This window comes from Schistosoma haematobium, chromosome 1 (assembly GCF_000699445.3).
Source record: "Schistosoma haematobium chromosome 1, whole genome shotgun sequence".
Lineage (NCBI taxonomy): Eukaryota > Metazoa > Platyhelminthes > Trematoda > Strigeidida > Schistosomatidae > Schistosoma > Schistosoma haematobium.
The window spans coordinates 32,651,538-32,668,963 of NC_067196.1; the positions used below are offsets into that span (position 1 = coordinate 32,651,538).

The window sequence follows — 17,426 nt, forward strand, 5'->3', positions numbered from 1 at the left end:
TTTCATTTGACTAAATGATGGCCGTTACAAAGACTCCAACTACAGAAGAGGATTTAAGCAGTGGTAACAAAGTTGGATTCGTAAATACATAAAGTATTATACAAGTAAACCAAGACAAAAGAGTCTTTTCAATTTTGATACGAATGTTGCCAAGTGATCTAAGTAACAGCTTCAAAATGCCGAATAATGATTTTGAATCCAAAGTGACTTTTGCTTATCTCCGTCTTAAAATGAGAAACATATAGCTTCATATAAAGAGACTATGAAAGTTCGGAACCAATTATTTCACATCAGACTGATAATTGCTTGAAGGATCTTTTAAGATAGATCATTTATTCATGACTGGTAGACAGTAAGAGTTTCTGTATATCCAGCTTACAAACGTCTTATTGTTCAAAAGATTTCTATTGGTAAGACTAGTGAAAACATTCCACATATTTAGAGACTTTTTTATCAAATGGATGGAAATACTCTAAATAGATGGAATACACGAGTAAACTAAATAGCTTTCAGCTTTTTATAATGTCAAGCACCTATTCAGAAGAATCACAGACCAAAGTGTGTCATTCATTTATAAAGTATACAGAAACTTTCTAAATACTAAACGGTACTAGGAAGACAAGTGACAGATTGTAACAGTGTAGACGGTGAACCGATTGCAAAGGCCTTTCATGGTTCACGAGTCTTTACACAATGCTAAAATACTTTTTCACATTATATATTGCGTCACACTTTGTATATTACTAGATTTTAAGCCTACATAGTAATGCGAATTATGATCATAATTGAAAAAACAAGAGAAACTTACGACTGACAAGATGTGAGCATTGACGTAAATGAAGGGCAATCACTAATTTAGGGTTTGCAGTTGATCGATTAAAGTTGTCTATGTCTTTCAAAGAACTTTCACAGTTGATGTTAACAATTTTTATGAATTCAGCTTCTAAATATAGTTCGAAGATCTCCCTAAAACATATATATAGTAAGCAGAAAATTAGATCTTAATTACCTTATGTATAAAGCAGTACTCAAGTTCCCCGATCCGAAAGTCTCTTTGCATAGAATTAAGCAATACATAGCTGAAGTGTGCGTAAATAAATTACAGTTTTGAGTTTTGATAAATTTTATGATCTAAGAACTAAAACAAAATCGGATGTCCAATTATTCGTAATTTGATAATGCCAATTAAAGAAAATCAACTTAGTTCTCTACATATTTCCTTGACAAGGCATCTGTTGAAATTCCAATAAAGCGTTCAGGATCATGCATCACGGGATAGTAGAGTTTTTATATATCCTCACAACCTTAGTTGTATTAGTGTTTCTCATTCTGTTCTTTGGTTTCAAAATGAGACCTCACCGAAGTAAACTGTTGATAATATTTTAGCAGTTGTTTTCCAGGAATGGCATATCATTAGTGAAAGCTTTCCGTGTTTGCGTTTTATTATCTTCGCACCTAAAAGTAGATACGTTGGATAGACGAATAGAATAAAATATTTGTGAGAACAAAAAATAGAAGGTTTATGAGAAACCCAAAAGATTTTAGAACATGACTGCAAAAGAGTTTATTCGTTTCTCAATCAGTTTACATCCCAAACCTTGCTCAACAGATATTCTGCTCCGTAGTATTTATCTGAATATACTTCTCCAACTATTCGAACCTGTCTTTGTACTTAACCTTAGATTATGAGGAGCATGTCTGGAAATCTGATTATTCCGTTAATTTAACTAGATTTATGGATCAAAAACAACTTTTTACTGAACGCATAGGCATATTTATAATTCTATTCATTGACTTGGAACCGAAGGACGTTAGATGAGTATGTGTATCGTTAAAATAACATGTTGATGTGTGCACTTGAACTCTGGAACTATAAATTTACAAGTGTGGAAAAATTAGGCCGTGGGCCACACCCACCGGATATCCTAGTAATTTACTCGTTACATGTCTAAAGATACCACAGAGATCCAGAGTTTTATAACTCATTTAAACGTTAAAAAATATGTAATCATTGTGTACCAACGCAGTCAGATGTAAAGTCAGAAATGAAGGGGTTCGAAGTTTTATTTGAAAAGCCATCGATATGTCTAGAAGCGTTTAATTTAAGATTGCTGCCAGTTGCGAGTAGGGCTTGACACGAAATATCCACTCGTTACCTGGAGTGGATGCGTGGCTGTGCGCCTTCAGATAAGACGTTTCCACTAAAACTAATGACGTCAGCATCAATTTCGAAGACATAACGAACTATTTGTTTTCCAGATTTATCTGCTGCTACATATATGGTTGGTTATTAGTCGTGACACTATTGTTGATACGCCATGAATATCTTGATTTGAACTTTATCTTAGTTTTTAAATAACCTGAGGAGCAATAGTTTTCATTATGGTTTGAGAGGTAGCAAGAGGCTATATAGATGTAGTACAATTGTGGCCTACTCCGTTATTAATAGTATTATAGTAAGGGACCTAATCCTAGTATTGTAGGTATGTCATGATGTTAAAACTTAGTCCAAAGATCATATGCAGAAGTTCCATCGTTGTCTACACTGACTCGTCGCATGGTACGTTTAGTGTTTCTGCATAACACTTTTAGGCCGTAGATAGAACAATATATTTAATAAGATTAAAATGGATAGGCGACACAAGAATGACTACTCCTGCAAAGCTGAGCCATGCCATGAGATTTTACTAATGCTCCCGCGTTCACTACTCTTTTTTCTGTCAGTGTTACATGTTAAAATTCTATTTTCCCAGTTATTTCATGTTCAGCCTTGAAAATTGTGTGGTTAGGACCGTTAAAACTACACGTCCTTCAATAACTTTTAAATCAGTCCGAAACGTTCGAACAATTCTGGACGGAACAGAAGAAGCTTTTGATGAACATCCCTCCGTATCTAGTAGCAGTGGATAGCCGATACCTCCAGGTGGTAATCTAGATATACCCAACTTTAATTCGCAAAATATTAGCAAATCGCAGTGACGAATCTTCCTCTTTCCATAAAAATATGTCTCATTTCCTAGCAAACGACTCCCAAAATGTCCAACAAACCACATCAAACGTCATTGAATTCCAGAATTCGAATAATTGTAACGAGTAAAGAATGTGCTCATAGTCTGAGTGGTTCCGCTGTGAATTGCATTTAGAATACACGGTAATCGATGCTCTTATAGATAGAGATACAGTGATTCTAGGCTCGCTTCAAATGTCTTAAATTTGAGTCCACAAACTGATTTCATGGCTCATATTAAAGTATGCTTCAGTGATTTATTTCTCTCTTGGAGTGAGGGAGGAAACACTATATTTCCATACTCTAAAAGGGGTCAAACTAGGTTATTAAAGATTACATCGAAAGTCCTACCGTTGAACTGGGCAAAAATGAGCCTCATGTTCACCAATACAAAGTTTGTTCGGAAGGTATTTTCGCCGCAATTAGCATTAGATTTCAGATCACACAGTGCCGAAATTCCTAGATCCCTTACAATTTGAGATGCCTCTAAACATGAACATAGTCTGCAACGTATCTCAGTTGGACTACATTGCAATCCGAAATGTTAAAAGCAAGTTCATTATTATTCGCTCAACTTTGAATCCGAGCACGATCCTCCTAAAATGCCAATTTTTCAACTCGGTTGCCAACTTCTCTCCCAAGTTTCAAATCGTTGGCGAAAAGCAACAAACCAGATGACACTTTCCAAAGATAGTCATTTATATGAACTAAGAGAAGAAGAGGTCCTAATACTGAACCATAAGATACCCCACAATAACAATCGGTACCCCTGGAACGAACGAAATTTATCTACTATCTAGATATAAAGTAAGCCAATCCACTAATTGTGACTTGATACTTAGATGTTTGCGTTTGCTGATGAGACATATATAATCGTGGGCACAAGCTGCTCCATCCCTGTGTTTTGTCATTGTGGAGCAAACAAAATCCCTCCCCTTGGTCTCTAATTGCAAAGAATACCCATGTTTAAGATATTCCTTTTAAATGAATATTATTAGCATTACTTGGTTCACTCACCCTATTCATTTTATCCTATGAGCTATCAGTGTTCTGTGTAGCTTGTTTGTACTTTCGGTTCGAAACTTGTGAACTTTCTTGTCCTATTTGTTTGAATAAATCTTATGTGAATGGACAAGTAACCAACCCACGGTGTTTCCCGTGTTGATAGTCACAGTCGAGTCTACATTTTTACTTTGTTCCTGATAGTCTGCAGTTGATATAGTCAGTTCCAACTTCCTTTATTCTGATTTATTTTGACTGAATGTGTACAACATGAATATAGTAAAAAGATAGGTCCCTCCTTCTAAAATCTTTTTATTGAAAGCGTTACAAGAACAACTTGATAAAGACTCGATTGTATTTACAGGTGGTAGTGAGCGAAAGGATCCACAGGGAAGAACAAATGTTTATTTGTCAACCTTGACTGAGTGCGATATCTAAATGGTTTTCAGTCATGTTTTATCGGTGTGACTGTATCCGAAATTTTGAAACACAAGAATTCTGCAGGAGTGAATTTACATTCAACCTTGTCAAGTAAACCTATGTATCCACAAGCTGAATAACGGTCATATTTACGTTCATGTATTCATTTAATTTGTCATATTATGTATTTTTTTATTTGAAAACCACATTGTGCTGCGAATTTCGCTCTGGCTGTAATTTTTATTTGAACCTAGTGTTAGGCATCAATCACTACGTTCAGAATTTAAAGAAAGATTGAGTGAATGAGCCTGTGATAATGGGAGTTACAGCAAAAAACTAATGTGACGGAGAGTATCTCTTGATATATATATCTGTGGTAGAGAGGCACTCAACAGCAGTTCGAAAACCTTTTAAGTAGTTGGATCCTTGCTGGTGTTTTAGGAAACGACTTCCAGTATTAAGTCCGAGTTATGAGCTCGACTGCAATAATTTTGTATTAGAAGCCAGGTAGTATAACTTATCTTGGTTTAACAAATGAAAGTTGAAGACCTAAACACCGCTACATCACCTAACTCCATCACGGTTATACATATTTAAGTCTAGATATGCTTTCATGATGTCGAATTTAAGATGCTGTGGGTTGTGAGCAGCTGACAAGAACCAAACGAATTCATATTATTCTGCTTAAATCTTCATCCTTGCAATATTTGGAAATAATTAAATCGATGACCAGTTGTATACCGTAGGAAAAAGTAACAAATAATAGAAAAATGCCAGAAATTTAGGATATTACAAAAGAGCAATAAAAATAAATAACTAAATGTAATATTTGAAAGTATTTGAATTATCGTATGAACTAGGAATCCCAGAATTAACGCAACTGAATCAAGAACTACGACACAAGCACAAACGAATGTATTGTATTTGGAATTCGAAATTGAGCATTCAACAAGTACAAAGGTACCATTAGTTCATTCAAACACCACACTAAATTTGTATACAACAGCGTCAACCCGTCCCAAAAATATCAGAAACATTGTCGTCTTGTACAAAAAATTTCCCTTAACAAAAACAAATGTTGGATAGTACCTCTTTCTCATAACCGATGAGTTCAGTAATTTAAATGGTCGACACGGCAGCTATACATACATATAATCGAGAGCGCCTTGAAATTTATGGAAAATCACTACATTATAAAGTTATCAAATATTAACGAAATCTTCACTTTGGAGTTGTGGAGATTATTGGATTTCATTGAAATCAACAATGGCAGATGATCGTGCAACACCTTCGATTGGTTTAAGATAGACAGTAACGCCGTTAGACGCCGACTCCGTGATGTAAAGGTTAAGCGTTCGCGAGGCCGAAGGGCTTAGGTTCGAATGCAGAGTGGGGGATCGCAAATGAGCGCTGTTGAGGAGCCCCATACTAGGGCGAAACGGTCGTTTAGTGCTCCCAGGTTTTCAATAATGACAACATTAATCGGTTTATGATTCCAATGAAATTATCTAAACCATATGTTTCAGTAGACACTGACAATTTAACTGAGTACTTAACAAATCTAACGAGTTTTGACAGTCGTCTTATCACCACTCTGCAATTTCAAGTACTTGGATCAATAAAAAGTAGATTAGATGTTTGATGTCCTACTATTGTTTAGCAGACTCAATGTAAAACTCAAGTGTTAGGGATATAGTTCCGAACGAAAAAAACTAGGATGTGAACAGAGAGTAGGGCTGTGTTACACTAGCCACTTATATTATCGCAACTATGATATTCAAAGGCAAGAAAGTTAGATATCCAAATATCACAAAGACGAAAATCAAATCTCCGAACGTAGTTTTTAAAACCTAATTATTTAATCAAATGGATAAAGCCTTCTATGCATCCTTAGTTATAGGATAATTTCGTGAGATTCAATTATTTTACCACTGTAAGATGATATGGTAATACACAGCGTTTTATATTATAATTAAATTAATTAGTGGATTTGGCACGAAAAGTCAAGAAACAAACCATTAGATAAAAGAGCCACAGCAGCAATTTAGAGCTTGTGAATAAGAAGTCTACAACATTGTCTCTTAGAAAATAGTCATAAAATGTGTGAAACAGGGTTGGAGGCTACAAGATAATACGAAGATTAGTGATAGAGTCATCAGAAACAAACGACCACAATAAATGTTTCCTTCAAAGTAGATAAACACAACATATATTGGTACATAAATCTGCTCGTATCCGGTACAGTTTCTATCCATAAAGACAAACTTAAAGAAGAAAAATTAAATTAACTACAGATTATTATCATTACACAAGATACGGATAAGAACAATATAAATGCTCATTTTAAAATAAAAAGTTACTTGGAGGAGATATGAAAAAAACTTATTTATGAGACATAGGAAACAGCGTCGAAAAATAAATCTCTAAAGCTTTTCTGAGCCTGTTTAAGTAAATAGGAATTCCATTCATGATTTTCAAGATATGAAATAAGACGTTTACATTCGCTGAGGTTAAAATGCAATCTGCTTGAATTATTTGTACTAGTGATGGGAGGAAGACAGTTAACAGGTTTCGGTACACTTATAATCCGTATTTTCAAGCTACACAAAGGAAATCTACCCTGATTTATATGTTCAAAGGCATGACGAATACAAAAATGACCAAAATCTTTTGCCCAAGAAGCTGGTGACCTGTAGGTATTTTCTCTGTTTGACGGATGTTTTCTCTTCTGACCAGGATGATCAGCTTCTATTTCCAACGATGGAACTGCTGTAAAACTACGTTGACAGATGCTACATGATACAGAGAGAACACAAAGAGCATCTAAACAATCCTTATTGTTTGAAATTGGCATAAACGGTGAATTACAACGAGATGAAGTAATCCAATGATTCATAATTTTATCTAATGTATGAAAATATTGTTGGCAACCAGGACATACCAGTGGTTCTTGAATTTTTAAAACTCTTACAATCAACACCTTCCCGTAAGTAAAGAGAGACTGGTTTTCAGTATGTTGTAAGCAGTGGTGATATGCACACATAATCTGGAAAAAACGAAAGCAATCAAATTAGAACGTGGTTAAACAGTTGATCAACTAATGTAAAAAAATAAATAAATAATAACTAGACAGTAGCCAAACTAATGGAACTCCAGAGGATAACACTTTCCTTAGAAATGATTATTAACACTGAATAGAAAATTTTGGAGTAATCATCTTTTACAGAAATAAATTCAATTTGCATGTGCATAAATTGTTTCAATACAACCAAAAATGTACTTCACTGTCTTAGAAATAAAACTTTTCAAATTTCCTCAAAGACCTCTTTGTTTCATATGATACAGTTTAAAAGTAAATACAAAAACAATGCGGTATCTGCGTTCTATCATTTTATGGACAAATAAATAATATGATTAACTCATTCATGCATGAACATTCAATTAGCAGCCCTGTAGTGTTGCTCTACTTAATATATGATGGACCAACAGTAAATTAACAAAATCCAGTTCTTTCACACGATGTTTTAATAACTTTCATACTCATTTTAAGTGTCGATTGAAATATGATTTGGTTGAATATAAATCGTTGGTAATAAAGATTCGAATAGTAACACAAAATATTTAATCAGAAATTATATGGACATTGTAATAATTATTTGAACTACATACAGTCGGGTACCAGTTTACGTGGACCTAGTTGAAAAATTAACAATCGTTAGTAGAGGGATCTAAATTAGATGCTGACTACTTGAGTGAAAACAATAAAATTACTTACACAACATACGTCCTATATATTAAGTCGAATATTAAGAAAAACGTTTACGTAGTTCATAGTGGGTAAAAGGTACATTAATATAGCGAATAACGATGATTAACCCATTGCCTTTACGTGACAGAATTTGCTTTTAACACAATGAATTTACTTAAAACATAGAGTGACAATCTATGACTTAAGGCATCGCATTGACTCTATGATAACGAACCGTAATGAACTCTAACTCCTCAATTAATTTTTCCCATAATACTTAAGCTAATACCCTTGAGCTATTGTGGTAAAAAAATCCAAATACAAAATATTCTGGAAGGAATTATTCCATGTATTACTTAACGCAGCCACATGGAAAGTAAGAAGAGGCCTTTAAGCAGACTACTCAAAAGTATGGATGACATATATATGTGAAAATAAAACGTATAAAATAAGTAAGTAAAGAGGATAGATATAAACACACTAAAGATTACAAGTGAACAATTGGCAACGTCAAATAACAAAAGTATACGTAGAGTTAGTTACAAGATGCTTGACCAGAAAAGAATTTGTCTACAAGAAAGTTGGAAGATTTTCATGTAGGCGTTATAAGGAGTTTATACAGCTCATTACAAGCCCATGTCGATAATAATAGAACGTTGTTTCACGAATTCATATGTCAAGTTAGCTGGGTAGAACTAGTGACTATTATGTGACTCACTACGAAGGTCTCAGATATTCGTTTTATGAAGACATGCCGGAATTTACTTCGTGTTTTTTATTGTTTATTTAAAAACAAAAGCATCTTGCAGTGAGAAATACTTTGATGAGTTACATAGAATGAAATAACAACGTTAGGAACAAGTGAGAGGAGATTCATTATATTAGCGTAAATATGGGCCATTGAGACAAAATTAAAATGAGAGAAGTGACAGGAGACTCCATTTACTAAACCCTTTAGACAACTAGTTCATTTTCTTATTCGTACGTTATCTCTATCCTTGACAGGAACTGGTGACAGGTCGTTTAATCAGACTCCCTTATTTCCCCTATAACTACGCTTTGGAAGGTGGTCCTTAAGCAAAATGTGTGAAATATATGGTGTAAGAGAATCGCACTTACTACTATACAAAAACTAACAGACTAATATCAAGAAATCGAAACAAGGTCAACGGAATGCAGTAACACTAACTAGAATGTTTCTCAAAGTAAGAGACTTTGTTCAAGATTTTCACGGTAAATGGTAAGTGCGGTTATAATTTTGAAACAAATTAGATGTTGGTAGGTCATTTCTAAGTACCGCGTCATATGAAAGTAAGTATTTACCACTTGTGGAAAAATGAGATAACTTATCCAAAGAAATTACCTTATCCAAGAATGGTAAATTACAAGTAGGACAGCACACTACTGTATCACCAACATGCCAACCATAGATTCTGTCTGAATTATTAGAGATAACACGTGGCTTTTGCAGCTCACTTGACATGTCATTGCAATCATTTGTATAATAGCAAGGTGAATATTTACTGCATGTCAAATGATTTGTTTGTTGCAAATGTATCTGGGCATCATTCTCTGTTTTACCAATGTAATCACAATAATCACAAATAAAATAGCATGCTGATATGCACTGATATTGATTAGCTAATTGTACAGAATCTTCAAATAAACAAGCCTTATCAGTGAGCAGCATACAAACACGCCTAAATTCTTTATCAGATATATTATCGACTTTAATTTCAACTTTACGACGTTCAAGTGACTGTTCTACAACTTTAGACTTTACCACTTGGGTTGTGTTTATATTTTTTGTAGTCCGAAGAAACGGAAATACTTCCGGTGCATTATCATGAAATGGATATTCTAGATAATTTCTCATAGTTATATTTGGTGGGTATTTGTAATGATCACTTTTGATTGACTTGGCTACAGAATGGTTGGACATCGATACATTCCATTGGTGAATAAACTCAGCACGTGCTCTCATTAGATCAGCTACAGGATAGACAGATGTACTTGATGATTCGAGGGTTGAAAGCTTTCTGTATTTCCCACCTGCATCTGAATATTTCAGAAACAACACCAAAATAATTAACGTAACTTAGTAACCAAATACATGTTGTGTACCTTTTATTCGTTAAACTGATTCTATTTTTTCGAATCATAGTTTATGTTTAATCTTTTCTACTACTATGGGATTTGTCTTGATAACTTCACCTTGTCATGTTGATACGGTTTAGCAACTTGAACTTACACACAAGTATGTCAGGTTCCGTACTGTGTATGACTGAGTATAGGCCATTGTAAACATATTTAAGTCCCTATTTTATAAATAATGTTACTAGGCTGCCAAGAGACTTATTAAACGAAATTTGAAACTACAACCAAATAGCTGAAAGTTGAATACTTTAACAACTATGACACCACTATCTTTATGGTAAATGTTAAAATAAAGGATTTTCAAAAGTCAAAAAGTAAACTTATTATTTATGAGGCTAAATAAACGAACTTTATGAATGTCATGAACCGTAATGTTTTCGCTACGTTTGAAGAGATTACGATATCAGCTGAACCGGTGAATGAAACGAGAGTCAGCGACACAAGATAATTTAAACTATTCACTGAGCCCCAGCCCTGCTAACAAGAGGGAGAAGATCAGATTTAGCCAAGGGAAAAGTATATTCCACAAACAGTTGGAAGCACGCACAAACAAACGTATAACTTAAGAGTATAGATGCAGTATGAAAATATCCTTGGAAAACGTCACAGAATAGCGTATTAAAGGAGGAAACGAACCAATGATATTTAAGATCCTTCCAAGTGGGAAATACAATCTGAAGGTAAGAGCGAGTGTTTGTGGCGCGAAAGTGAGAAATTCGAATTTTCAAAATAAAATTGCAAAAATGAGACGTTTACCAATTAATTTCATGGGATTTAGCATCGTTAACAGCTTTGTCTTTGAACTTAATGAACTCACAGAAACATGCCACTTTATTTTCTTAATTAATTTCATGCTGAAAAGAACAGTGAATTCTTCTCGTGATTATTTGTTTTAGAAAAGTAAGAGTAATTTAATTCAGTTTAGGATTTTTTTAATCATACTGAGAATTTCCACTAGGCACTTGTGACTACACACACTAGAGGTTATAGGGAAATCTTAATATCGGTTAAAAAATTCTAAACTGAATTAAAAAGTTTGGTGGTTGGAGTCGGTTAATATGAAATCCTGAAAATAGGCTTCGTGCTACTTGACATTCGTCAGCAAGGCGTAATCTCAAAGGAATTTATGCTCCCTGCTGGAATTGAACCAGCGTCACTCTTTACTTTTGGGATTTTATATTTTCCATGCTTTTAAGTCTGTTTGATGACTTACTATACGCATTCATGCCAAAGTGCACAACTTGTTATTCTGATAAATTTCTGAATATAAATATGATAGCACAAAGTTTGAGTATAAAATTACCAAACAAAATTTCATCTGGACGTATACTTGTTGTTTCTTGAAGGCGATTATGAATCTCACCTAATTATTTAATAATACTGAAATATCAATGAAATTATCGCTAACATTAAAGATTTAGTTCCAAAGTAAAAGTCTGAAGGATTTACCTCATTAATAAACAAAACATCAAACAGGATATCTTCACGCTCAGAAGTAAACTTAAATAGTTTTACGAAGGCTATTCGGTGGAGCTTTTGCACAAATAATGGACAACATAAGATTTAATATTATAAATATATATATATATATATATATATATATATATATATATATATATATATGTATATATCACACTTTAAAATGACCGAATAAACTGAATCTTAACAGATCAGAAAATTAGAGATATGCTAGTTCCAAAAAAACCTTTAGAAAAATACTTTTCTGGGCTTGACAATGAATTGAATAAGAGAGAAACTATAACTAAACCAAAAACGAATAAGTTTGGATGCTTATGAAAAATAAACCTATGAAACTGGAAAATGATGGGATGAGAAATGTTTTAGGTGACGTATTTTTACGAACTTTTTGATATGTTTGAAAAAAGTTTATTTAAATATATTAACCTAACTTTTGCTCAAGTTTTCCGATTATGTTACGATTAAATATATGACTAAAATAAATTGAAGTAGAAGTTGAATTCGATTTGTGTTTCTGTCTGTTAAAAAACAGTTTGGATCGCCAAAAACCTGAAAAGCGAATTAAACAGTAATCTATTCACTAATCTTTAGTTCTTTCAAATATCCTTTACGGTTTTTTCCTCAGGTAATCCACATTTGTTGATCGTAATACACTTCTAATGATTTCGTGGTAAATGCTATTCTTGCCGATGTAAACATTTTAAATATTATGTTTATTTTAATCAAACAGTTTGCAAACGAGCAAATATAATGATCTGTAAAAGAAACTTAACATGGAACAAAGAGATTAAGAACCAAAGAATTCGATGGTGAATTTGTGGTAATAGTTCTACTACTTAAAGTAGACACTTTAGACCTTCTCCATCCCTTTTTTCCAGTCTCATTAAATTCAAAGAACGAAAATTACAATTCTAAATTTATAATACGCGATTATCTTGATTGGTCTACAAAAGTAACAGAATGTAATTTTCAGAGTATTCAGATCGTCGCTGAGATTAGTATTGTATTAGGAGTAAATGCAACACGAATGATAATTATGTCTTACATTATCTTCTAAATCAACAATAATTTGAAACATTTTATCACTAACTATTTAATATTTAAAGATTACATACATAGAGAAATGTAAGATTTAAGAGAAAGAGAACTTACTAAGGAAACGATTATTTGAATATCTGATGTACATTACTAGAGAAATAGTCCTGAAAATTAAAAACTGAAAGATTCATCTCAATAAAACGTGGTGGAAAACTTGAAAAAAGACAACACATTACCTCCAACATTATTTTGTGAAAAAGGTTAAAAACGGGAAAACCAAATCTTATTTCAAGTGTATTTAGCAAACGTCCTTCTAAAATAGGACTGATTTGCAAAAGCTAGAGAAATATTTCCAAAACAGAATTGTTTTAGCTATCCCAAAATGTTGTAAAGAATCAATGTAAACACAGAAAAAAAGCGTATACTATGTTATTATCACAAAAAGAAGCGAAAAATTCAATATCGGTAAATAAATTATTATCTTTATATCGTACTTCACAACAACTCCGTAGTAGGATCTACAGAAGACTGAACATAATCTAATATAGGTACAACATATCGACACTAAGTTAGGAATACTGAAGTATCTTTTATTCAAATTGGCTAATATAAACTCAGTATTTACACAATTTCAGTTAAACCCACTGCTATATAAAGATAATAAACAGGTTATTTGATCATATTCTGAAGGTTAGTATGAGGTCTTTATCGCTAATATAAACGTAGACATCAATATTTGAAATATTAATTCAGCTGTTGTGAGCTGTCAATTTTGACCAAAAACCAGTTATTAAAAATAATATGGTGACTTCTGTATAGTAATCAGAGCGTGAGATGCTGAGTGTAGTTGAACCTCCTTCTTGCTAGCTGTTATATCTTTACCAAGACCCTGTTAATAATATGATATACATTAAGATGTTAGAATAGTTCATTTACATTTATTGAGATATAAAAGCGTCAATTCAAATTTTAGTCTATCTCCTTATTCTCATGCAATACTCATCGTTGCATAAGATCTAGTATAGTCTTAGTTGCACTTCTGGACCGTATAAGAAACCTAACTATGAATTACAACTCTATCAAACTGAATGCTGCTCCTATATGCGATTGGTAGATAAACCGCGTCCTGGTTGTTCAAGTGGCCTACTGTCATTAGTACATCCGGAAATCTATGTTGTAAGATTATTTTGTGAACAGCTATCACGTGATCAATTCACATAAATTATTGAATAAATGCCACATCTATAAACTCGCCATCATTTCATCACAAAATATTGCAACATCAAGATGAACAGCACATATTTACAAGACCTTTAAAAAGGTAAAACGTGAAAATAATAATATCCATACATGACTTCGTTTAAATTCCTGTCATACGATGAGGCTGGGATGAAGACCAAAAATAACGGGGATATATTTTCCGCTAAGTTTTTGCAAATTTTGGTGCTATACGGTTACTAGATAAACTATGAATACCTTTTATCAAAAACGTTTATCATAGTACTAAAATAAAGCCAAGTTGCACATGTTAGTAATATATGTAAGTAATGATCAAATCCACGCACAGAAATAATTCATATTGGTCAGTAGTATTCATCTTTCCAAAATCTGTAACTTTTAGTCAGTGCTAACAGAGATAGTGAAAAGAGGTTGCATTCAGTGACTGTAACATTTGTTAAACTTTTCTGTGCTTATAAAGTACTCTGATATTGCATGGAATAAAAACGAATTTCAGAACTTTCCCGAAGGGGAAGAACGTTATTATTTTCGTTATCCTAGACTTAAACAGTATAAGTCTAAACTTATGAATACGTTGTAAATGCAACAAAAGACCGTTACTAAACAAAATACTGGTGTATGACCTGTTTTGTTAAAAATTCATAATGATGACAATAGGTTACATGAAGATAGTAAGTATATTATTGTTGGCTTTATTAATTGATTTAATCTGAAACAGCGTATTTGACATCTATCAAGCAACAGAAGATAAGGCGTCAACAAACATTCCTCAGGAAATTTCATTTGCCATTCGTTATTTTCTTGTAGTGATTTCGGGTATCCGTGTTATTTGGTTTACTTTTAGTATAATTATCATTCAAAAAAATTCTGCAACCTAATTGAAATTTATGATTCTGTTTTATAACTACATTCATAATCAAGAATGACATTTTTCTCTCAAGAAAAGTGTTTCTAAATTGCTGGACAGTTCTTAAGCAGTGGCATATTAAAGAAAGAAAGCGATATCCAAACACAGTGATTAATGTGAGAACACAAACTAATCTTACCCACAGACAAATTTACGGTAGGCTCATTTGTATCCAGAAGTGCAAAACTGGTAACACGTTATTTCAGTTTCGAGAGAGATGAAAAACTTACGGTGCTTAAAAAAAACCCAACTTGAATTCAAAGGCTGAAAAATTAACAAAAAGTAGAAACACCACAACAATTACGTCTACAGCTGTTACATAAAAACAAACCAAAAGTTGCGGTTTAATTTCTGCTGAGAAGGCAAATAAGTATATAAAACCAAGACACAAAAATGGGAATAATCGAAAGAAAAATCTATAAGAAACATTGTGAAAAGCGAGAATAATAAAAGAGTGAGACATTATGTGAGACAATCGTTTACCGATAACGTTCCCATTGCATATATCCAGTGAGCGAAATGAAACAAATCTGTATAAACCGGATGAAGAATAAGTTTTTTACAAACTACATTGTTAAGAATTAGATACACTATCTCAAGCATTTTACCAACGTTGAACAGGTTGTTGATGACAATTGATCATAGCGCTACAAACAACAACTTCCGACAGAAATACAACTAACTTAGAAAAAAATAAAGACACACACCCGTACTCAGAATCATAAAAGACCCTGTTAGTTGTTAATAGTGTCCAATTTACTGTCCTAAAACTTGGGCGTTCTCTAAACAGTTGGGCATTTAGTTACAGTACAATAAAACCAGACTAGACTACACTGTGCACAAATATTTAGAAATCGATGATACAAGGTAGGACTAAGGCAAAAAATGGATGTAGGAGTCATTGATTCTTTATACCAATTTCAAACGTTGAGAATATTCCCTCCTTTTAAGCGAATTTCTGTAATAATTCTGTAAAACTCAGGTTGGAAAATTTGATTACATGACAGAATACGAACAAAAGACTGTCTTGACTGCTGATTATTAAATCCCAATAAACTAGAGTATCAGACATGCGAATGACTAATGTATTATCTAGATGTAATCATCCTGCTTCGGTTTGGGCACCCGAGCAGTATCACAGCCCACACACAAATCAAGTGACTTGTGTGGCGCATATGTATTCGGTGCCTCTTTGTACCGATATTTGTCCCAATAATAATAATAATAATAATAATAATAATAATAATAATAATATGTAACCATGAAGCATTCAATATGAGTTCACTTAGTTGAAGAAACACGAATCACATACTAAAACCTGAAAGTGTTTCGAGGATATATGCTTAAATATATGAAAGTACGCTTCAAAAGTGCCACCAAACAGGATATCTTTCAAACTCATGACGGGGTTTTTCTTCTTTATGCACCTTTTGGAAGTTATTTCAATATTTAACGGTGAAGGTGCCACAAAGTAGTGTACTTCCAGATAACATCGGAGTGTGACCTAATAGTATTATTTTTATCTTTCCCGAAATCCGAGATGGGGCTAACCCTCTTCGGTATTTCGGACTGCAAAGAACGACTCATATCGCTTATTACAAAAACCAATGCCAAAACAAGAACGCCGACGTCTGACTTACAGCTTATAGTTTTAAACCGGTCCAAGGTCATCAGTCCGGCGTCACCTTGATTGACTATGACCTCAAATGGTTCAAATGGTTGTGGACGGAATAGAAGAAGCTTTTGCTTAACAGGCTTCCGTGTCTAGTAGCAGGGGATCACCAAATCCTCCTGGCAGGAACCTAGGTATGTTAACAATAAAAAAGGAAAAGAAATTGGCAAATCATAATGTGATGCTGTCCTTGGTCCTTAAGAATAGGTCAAGTTGCCTCTTGAAGGACTCCTGAGAAGTCGCTTGGACTAGCTCGGCCGGCAGCGAATTCCAGCTTTTGACAACTCTTAAGGAGTAGAAGTTGTGTCTACATTCCGTCTTGCTATGTTGTGTTTCCAGTTTCTGGGTGTTACCCCTTAGATTATTATTCGAACTAAGCTTAAGTAGGTGTTTAAGAGGATGTCCAGAAGTGTTAAGAATACTATAAGCCATTAGTAAATCACCTCTAAGACGCCTATATTCTAGTGGGTAAAGGTCTAGTGAACGGAGGCGTTCTTCGTAAGGCTTAGATTTGAGTCCTCGAACTGATTTCGTGGCTCGCCGTTGGATACGCTCCAAAGTGACCTTGTCCTTATGGAGTGAGGGGGGGAGTACTATGTTTCCGTACTCTAAATGGGGACGGATGAAACTATTGAAGATTGTATGGAAAGTTCGTCCGTCAAACTGGCCAAAAATGCGCTTCAACGTTACCAGTGCAAGGTTTGCTCGGAAGGCATTTTTGTCACAGTTAGCGTAAGACTTTAAGTCATGGGGCACC

At 33.8% G+C, this 17,426-nt stretch overlaps 2 protein-coding genes across 4 annotated transcripts in view; both read right to left on the minus strand.

Moving 5' to 3' along the window:
• GLT1D1_1 (glycosyltransferase 1 domain containing 1) overlaps positions 1–1,298 on the minus strand; it is a 31,197-nt gene extending 29,899 nt beyond the window's left edge. For both annotated transcript variants that reach the window (XM_051216119.1, XM_051216117.1), the window contains exons 1-2: positions 1,010–1,298; positions 809–966 (exon numbers count right to left, since the gene is read on the minus strand). Coding sequence is in view for 1 of the 2 variants with exons in the window: in XM_051216117.1 (XP_051073755.1) it covers positions 809–966; positions 1,010–1,077 (226 nt within the window). In the remaining variant the exon portion in view is untranslated. The remainder of the gene's footprint in view (positions 1–808; positions 967–1,009) is intronic.
• Positions 1,299–5,060: 3,762 nt separating this feature from the next.
• MS3_00007795 (uncharacterized protein) lies at positions 5,061–16,705 on the minus strand. 2 transcript variants are annotated; one of them, XM_051216134.1, is made up of 6 exons: positions 16,638–16,705; positions 15,137–15,261; positions 12,966–13,015; positions 9,541–10,235; positions 7,371–7,475; positions 5,061–7,333 (listed from the first exon to the last, which is right to left on the minus strand). In XM_051216134.1, the coding sequence occupies exons 3-6, from the start codon at positions 12,997–12,999 to the stop codon at positions 7,322–7,324; spliced, it is 846 nt and encodes a 281-aa protein (XP_051073757.1). In that variant the 5' UTR covers positions 13,000–13,015; positions 15,137–15,261; positions 16,638–16,705; the 3' UTR covers positions 5,061–7,321. The 2 variants fall into 2 exon arrangements, with proteins under 2 accessions (XP_051073757.1, XP_051073756.1); XM_051216133.1 differs by having other exon boundaries at positions 5,061–7,475; positions 12,966–15,261.
• Positions 16,706–17,426: the final 721 nt, after the last annotated feature.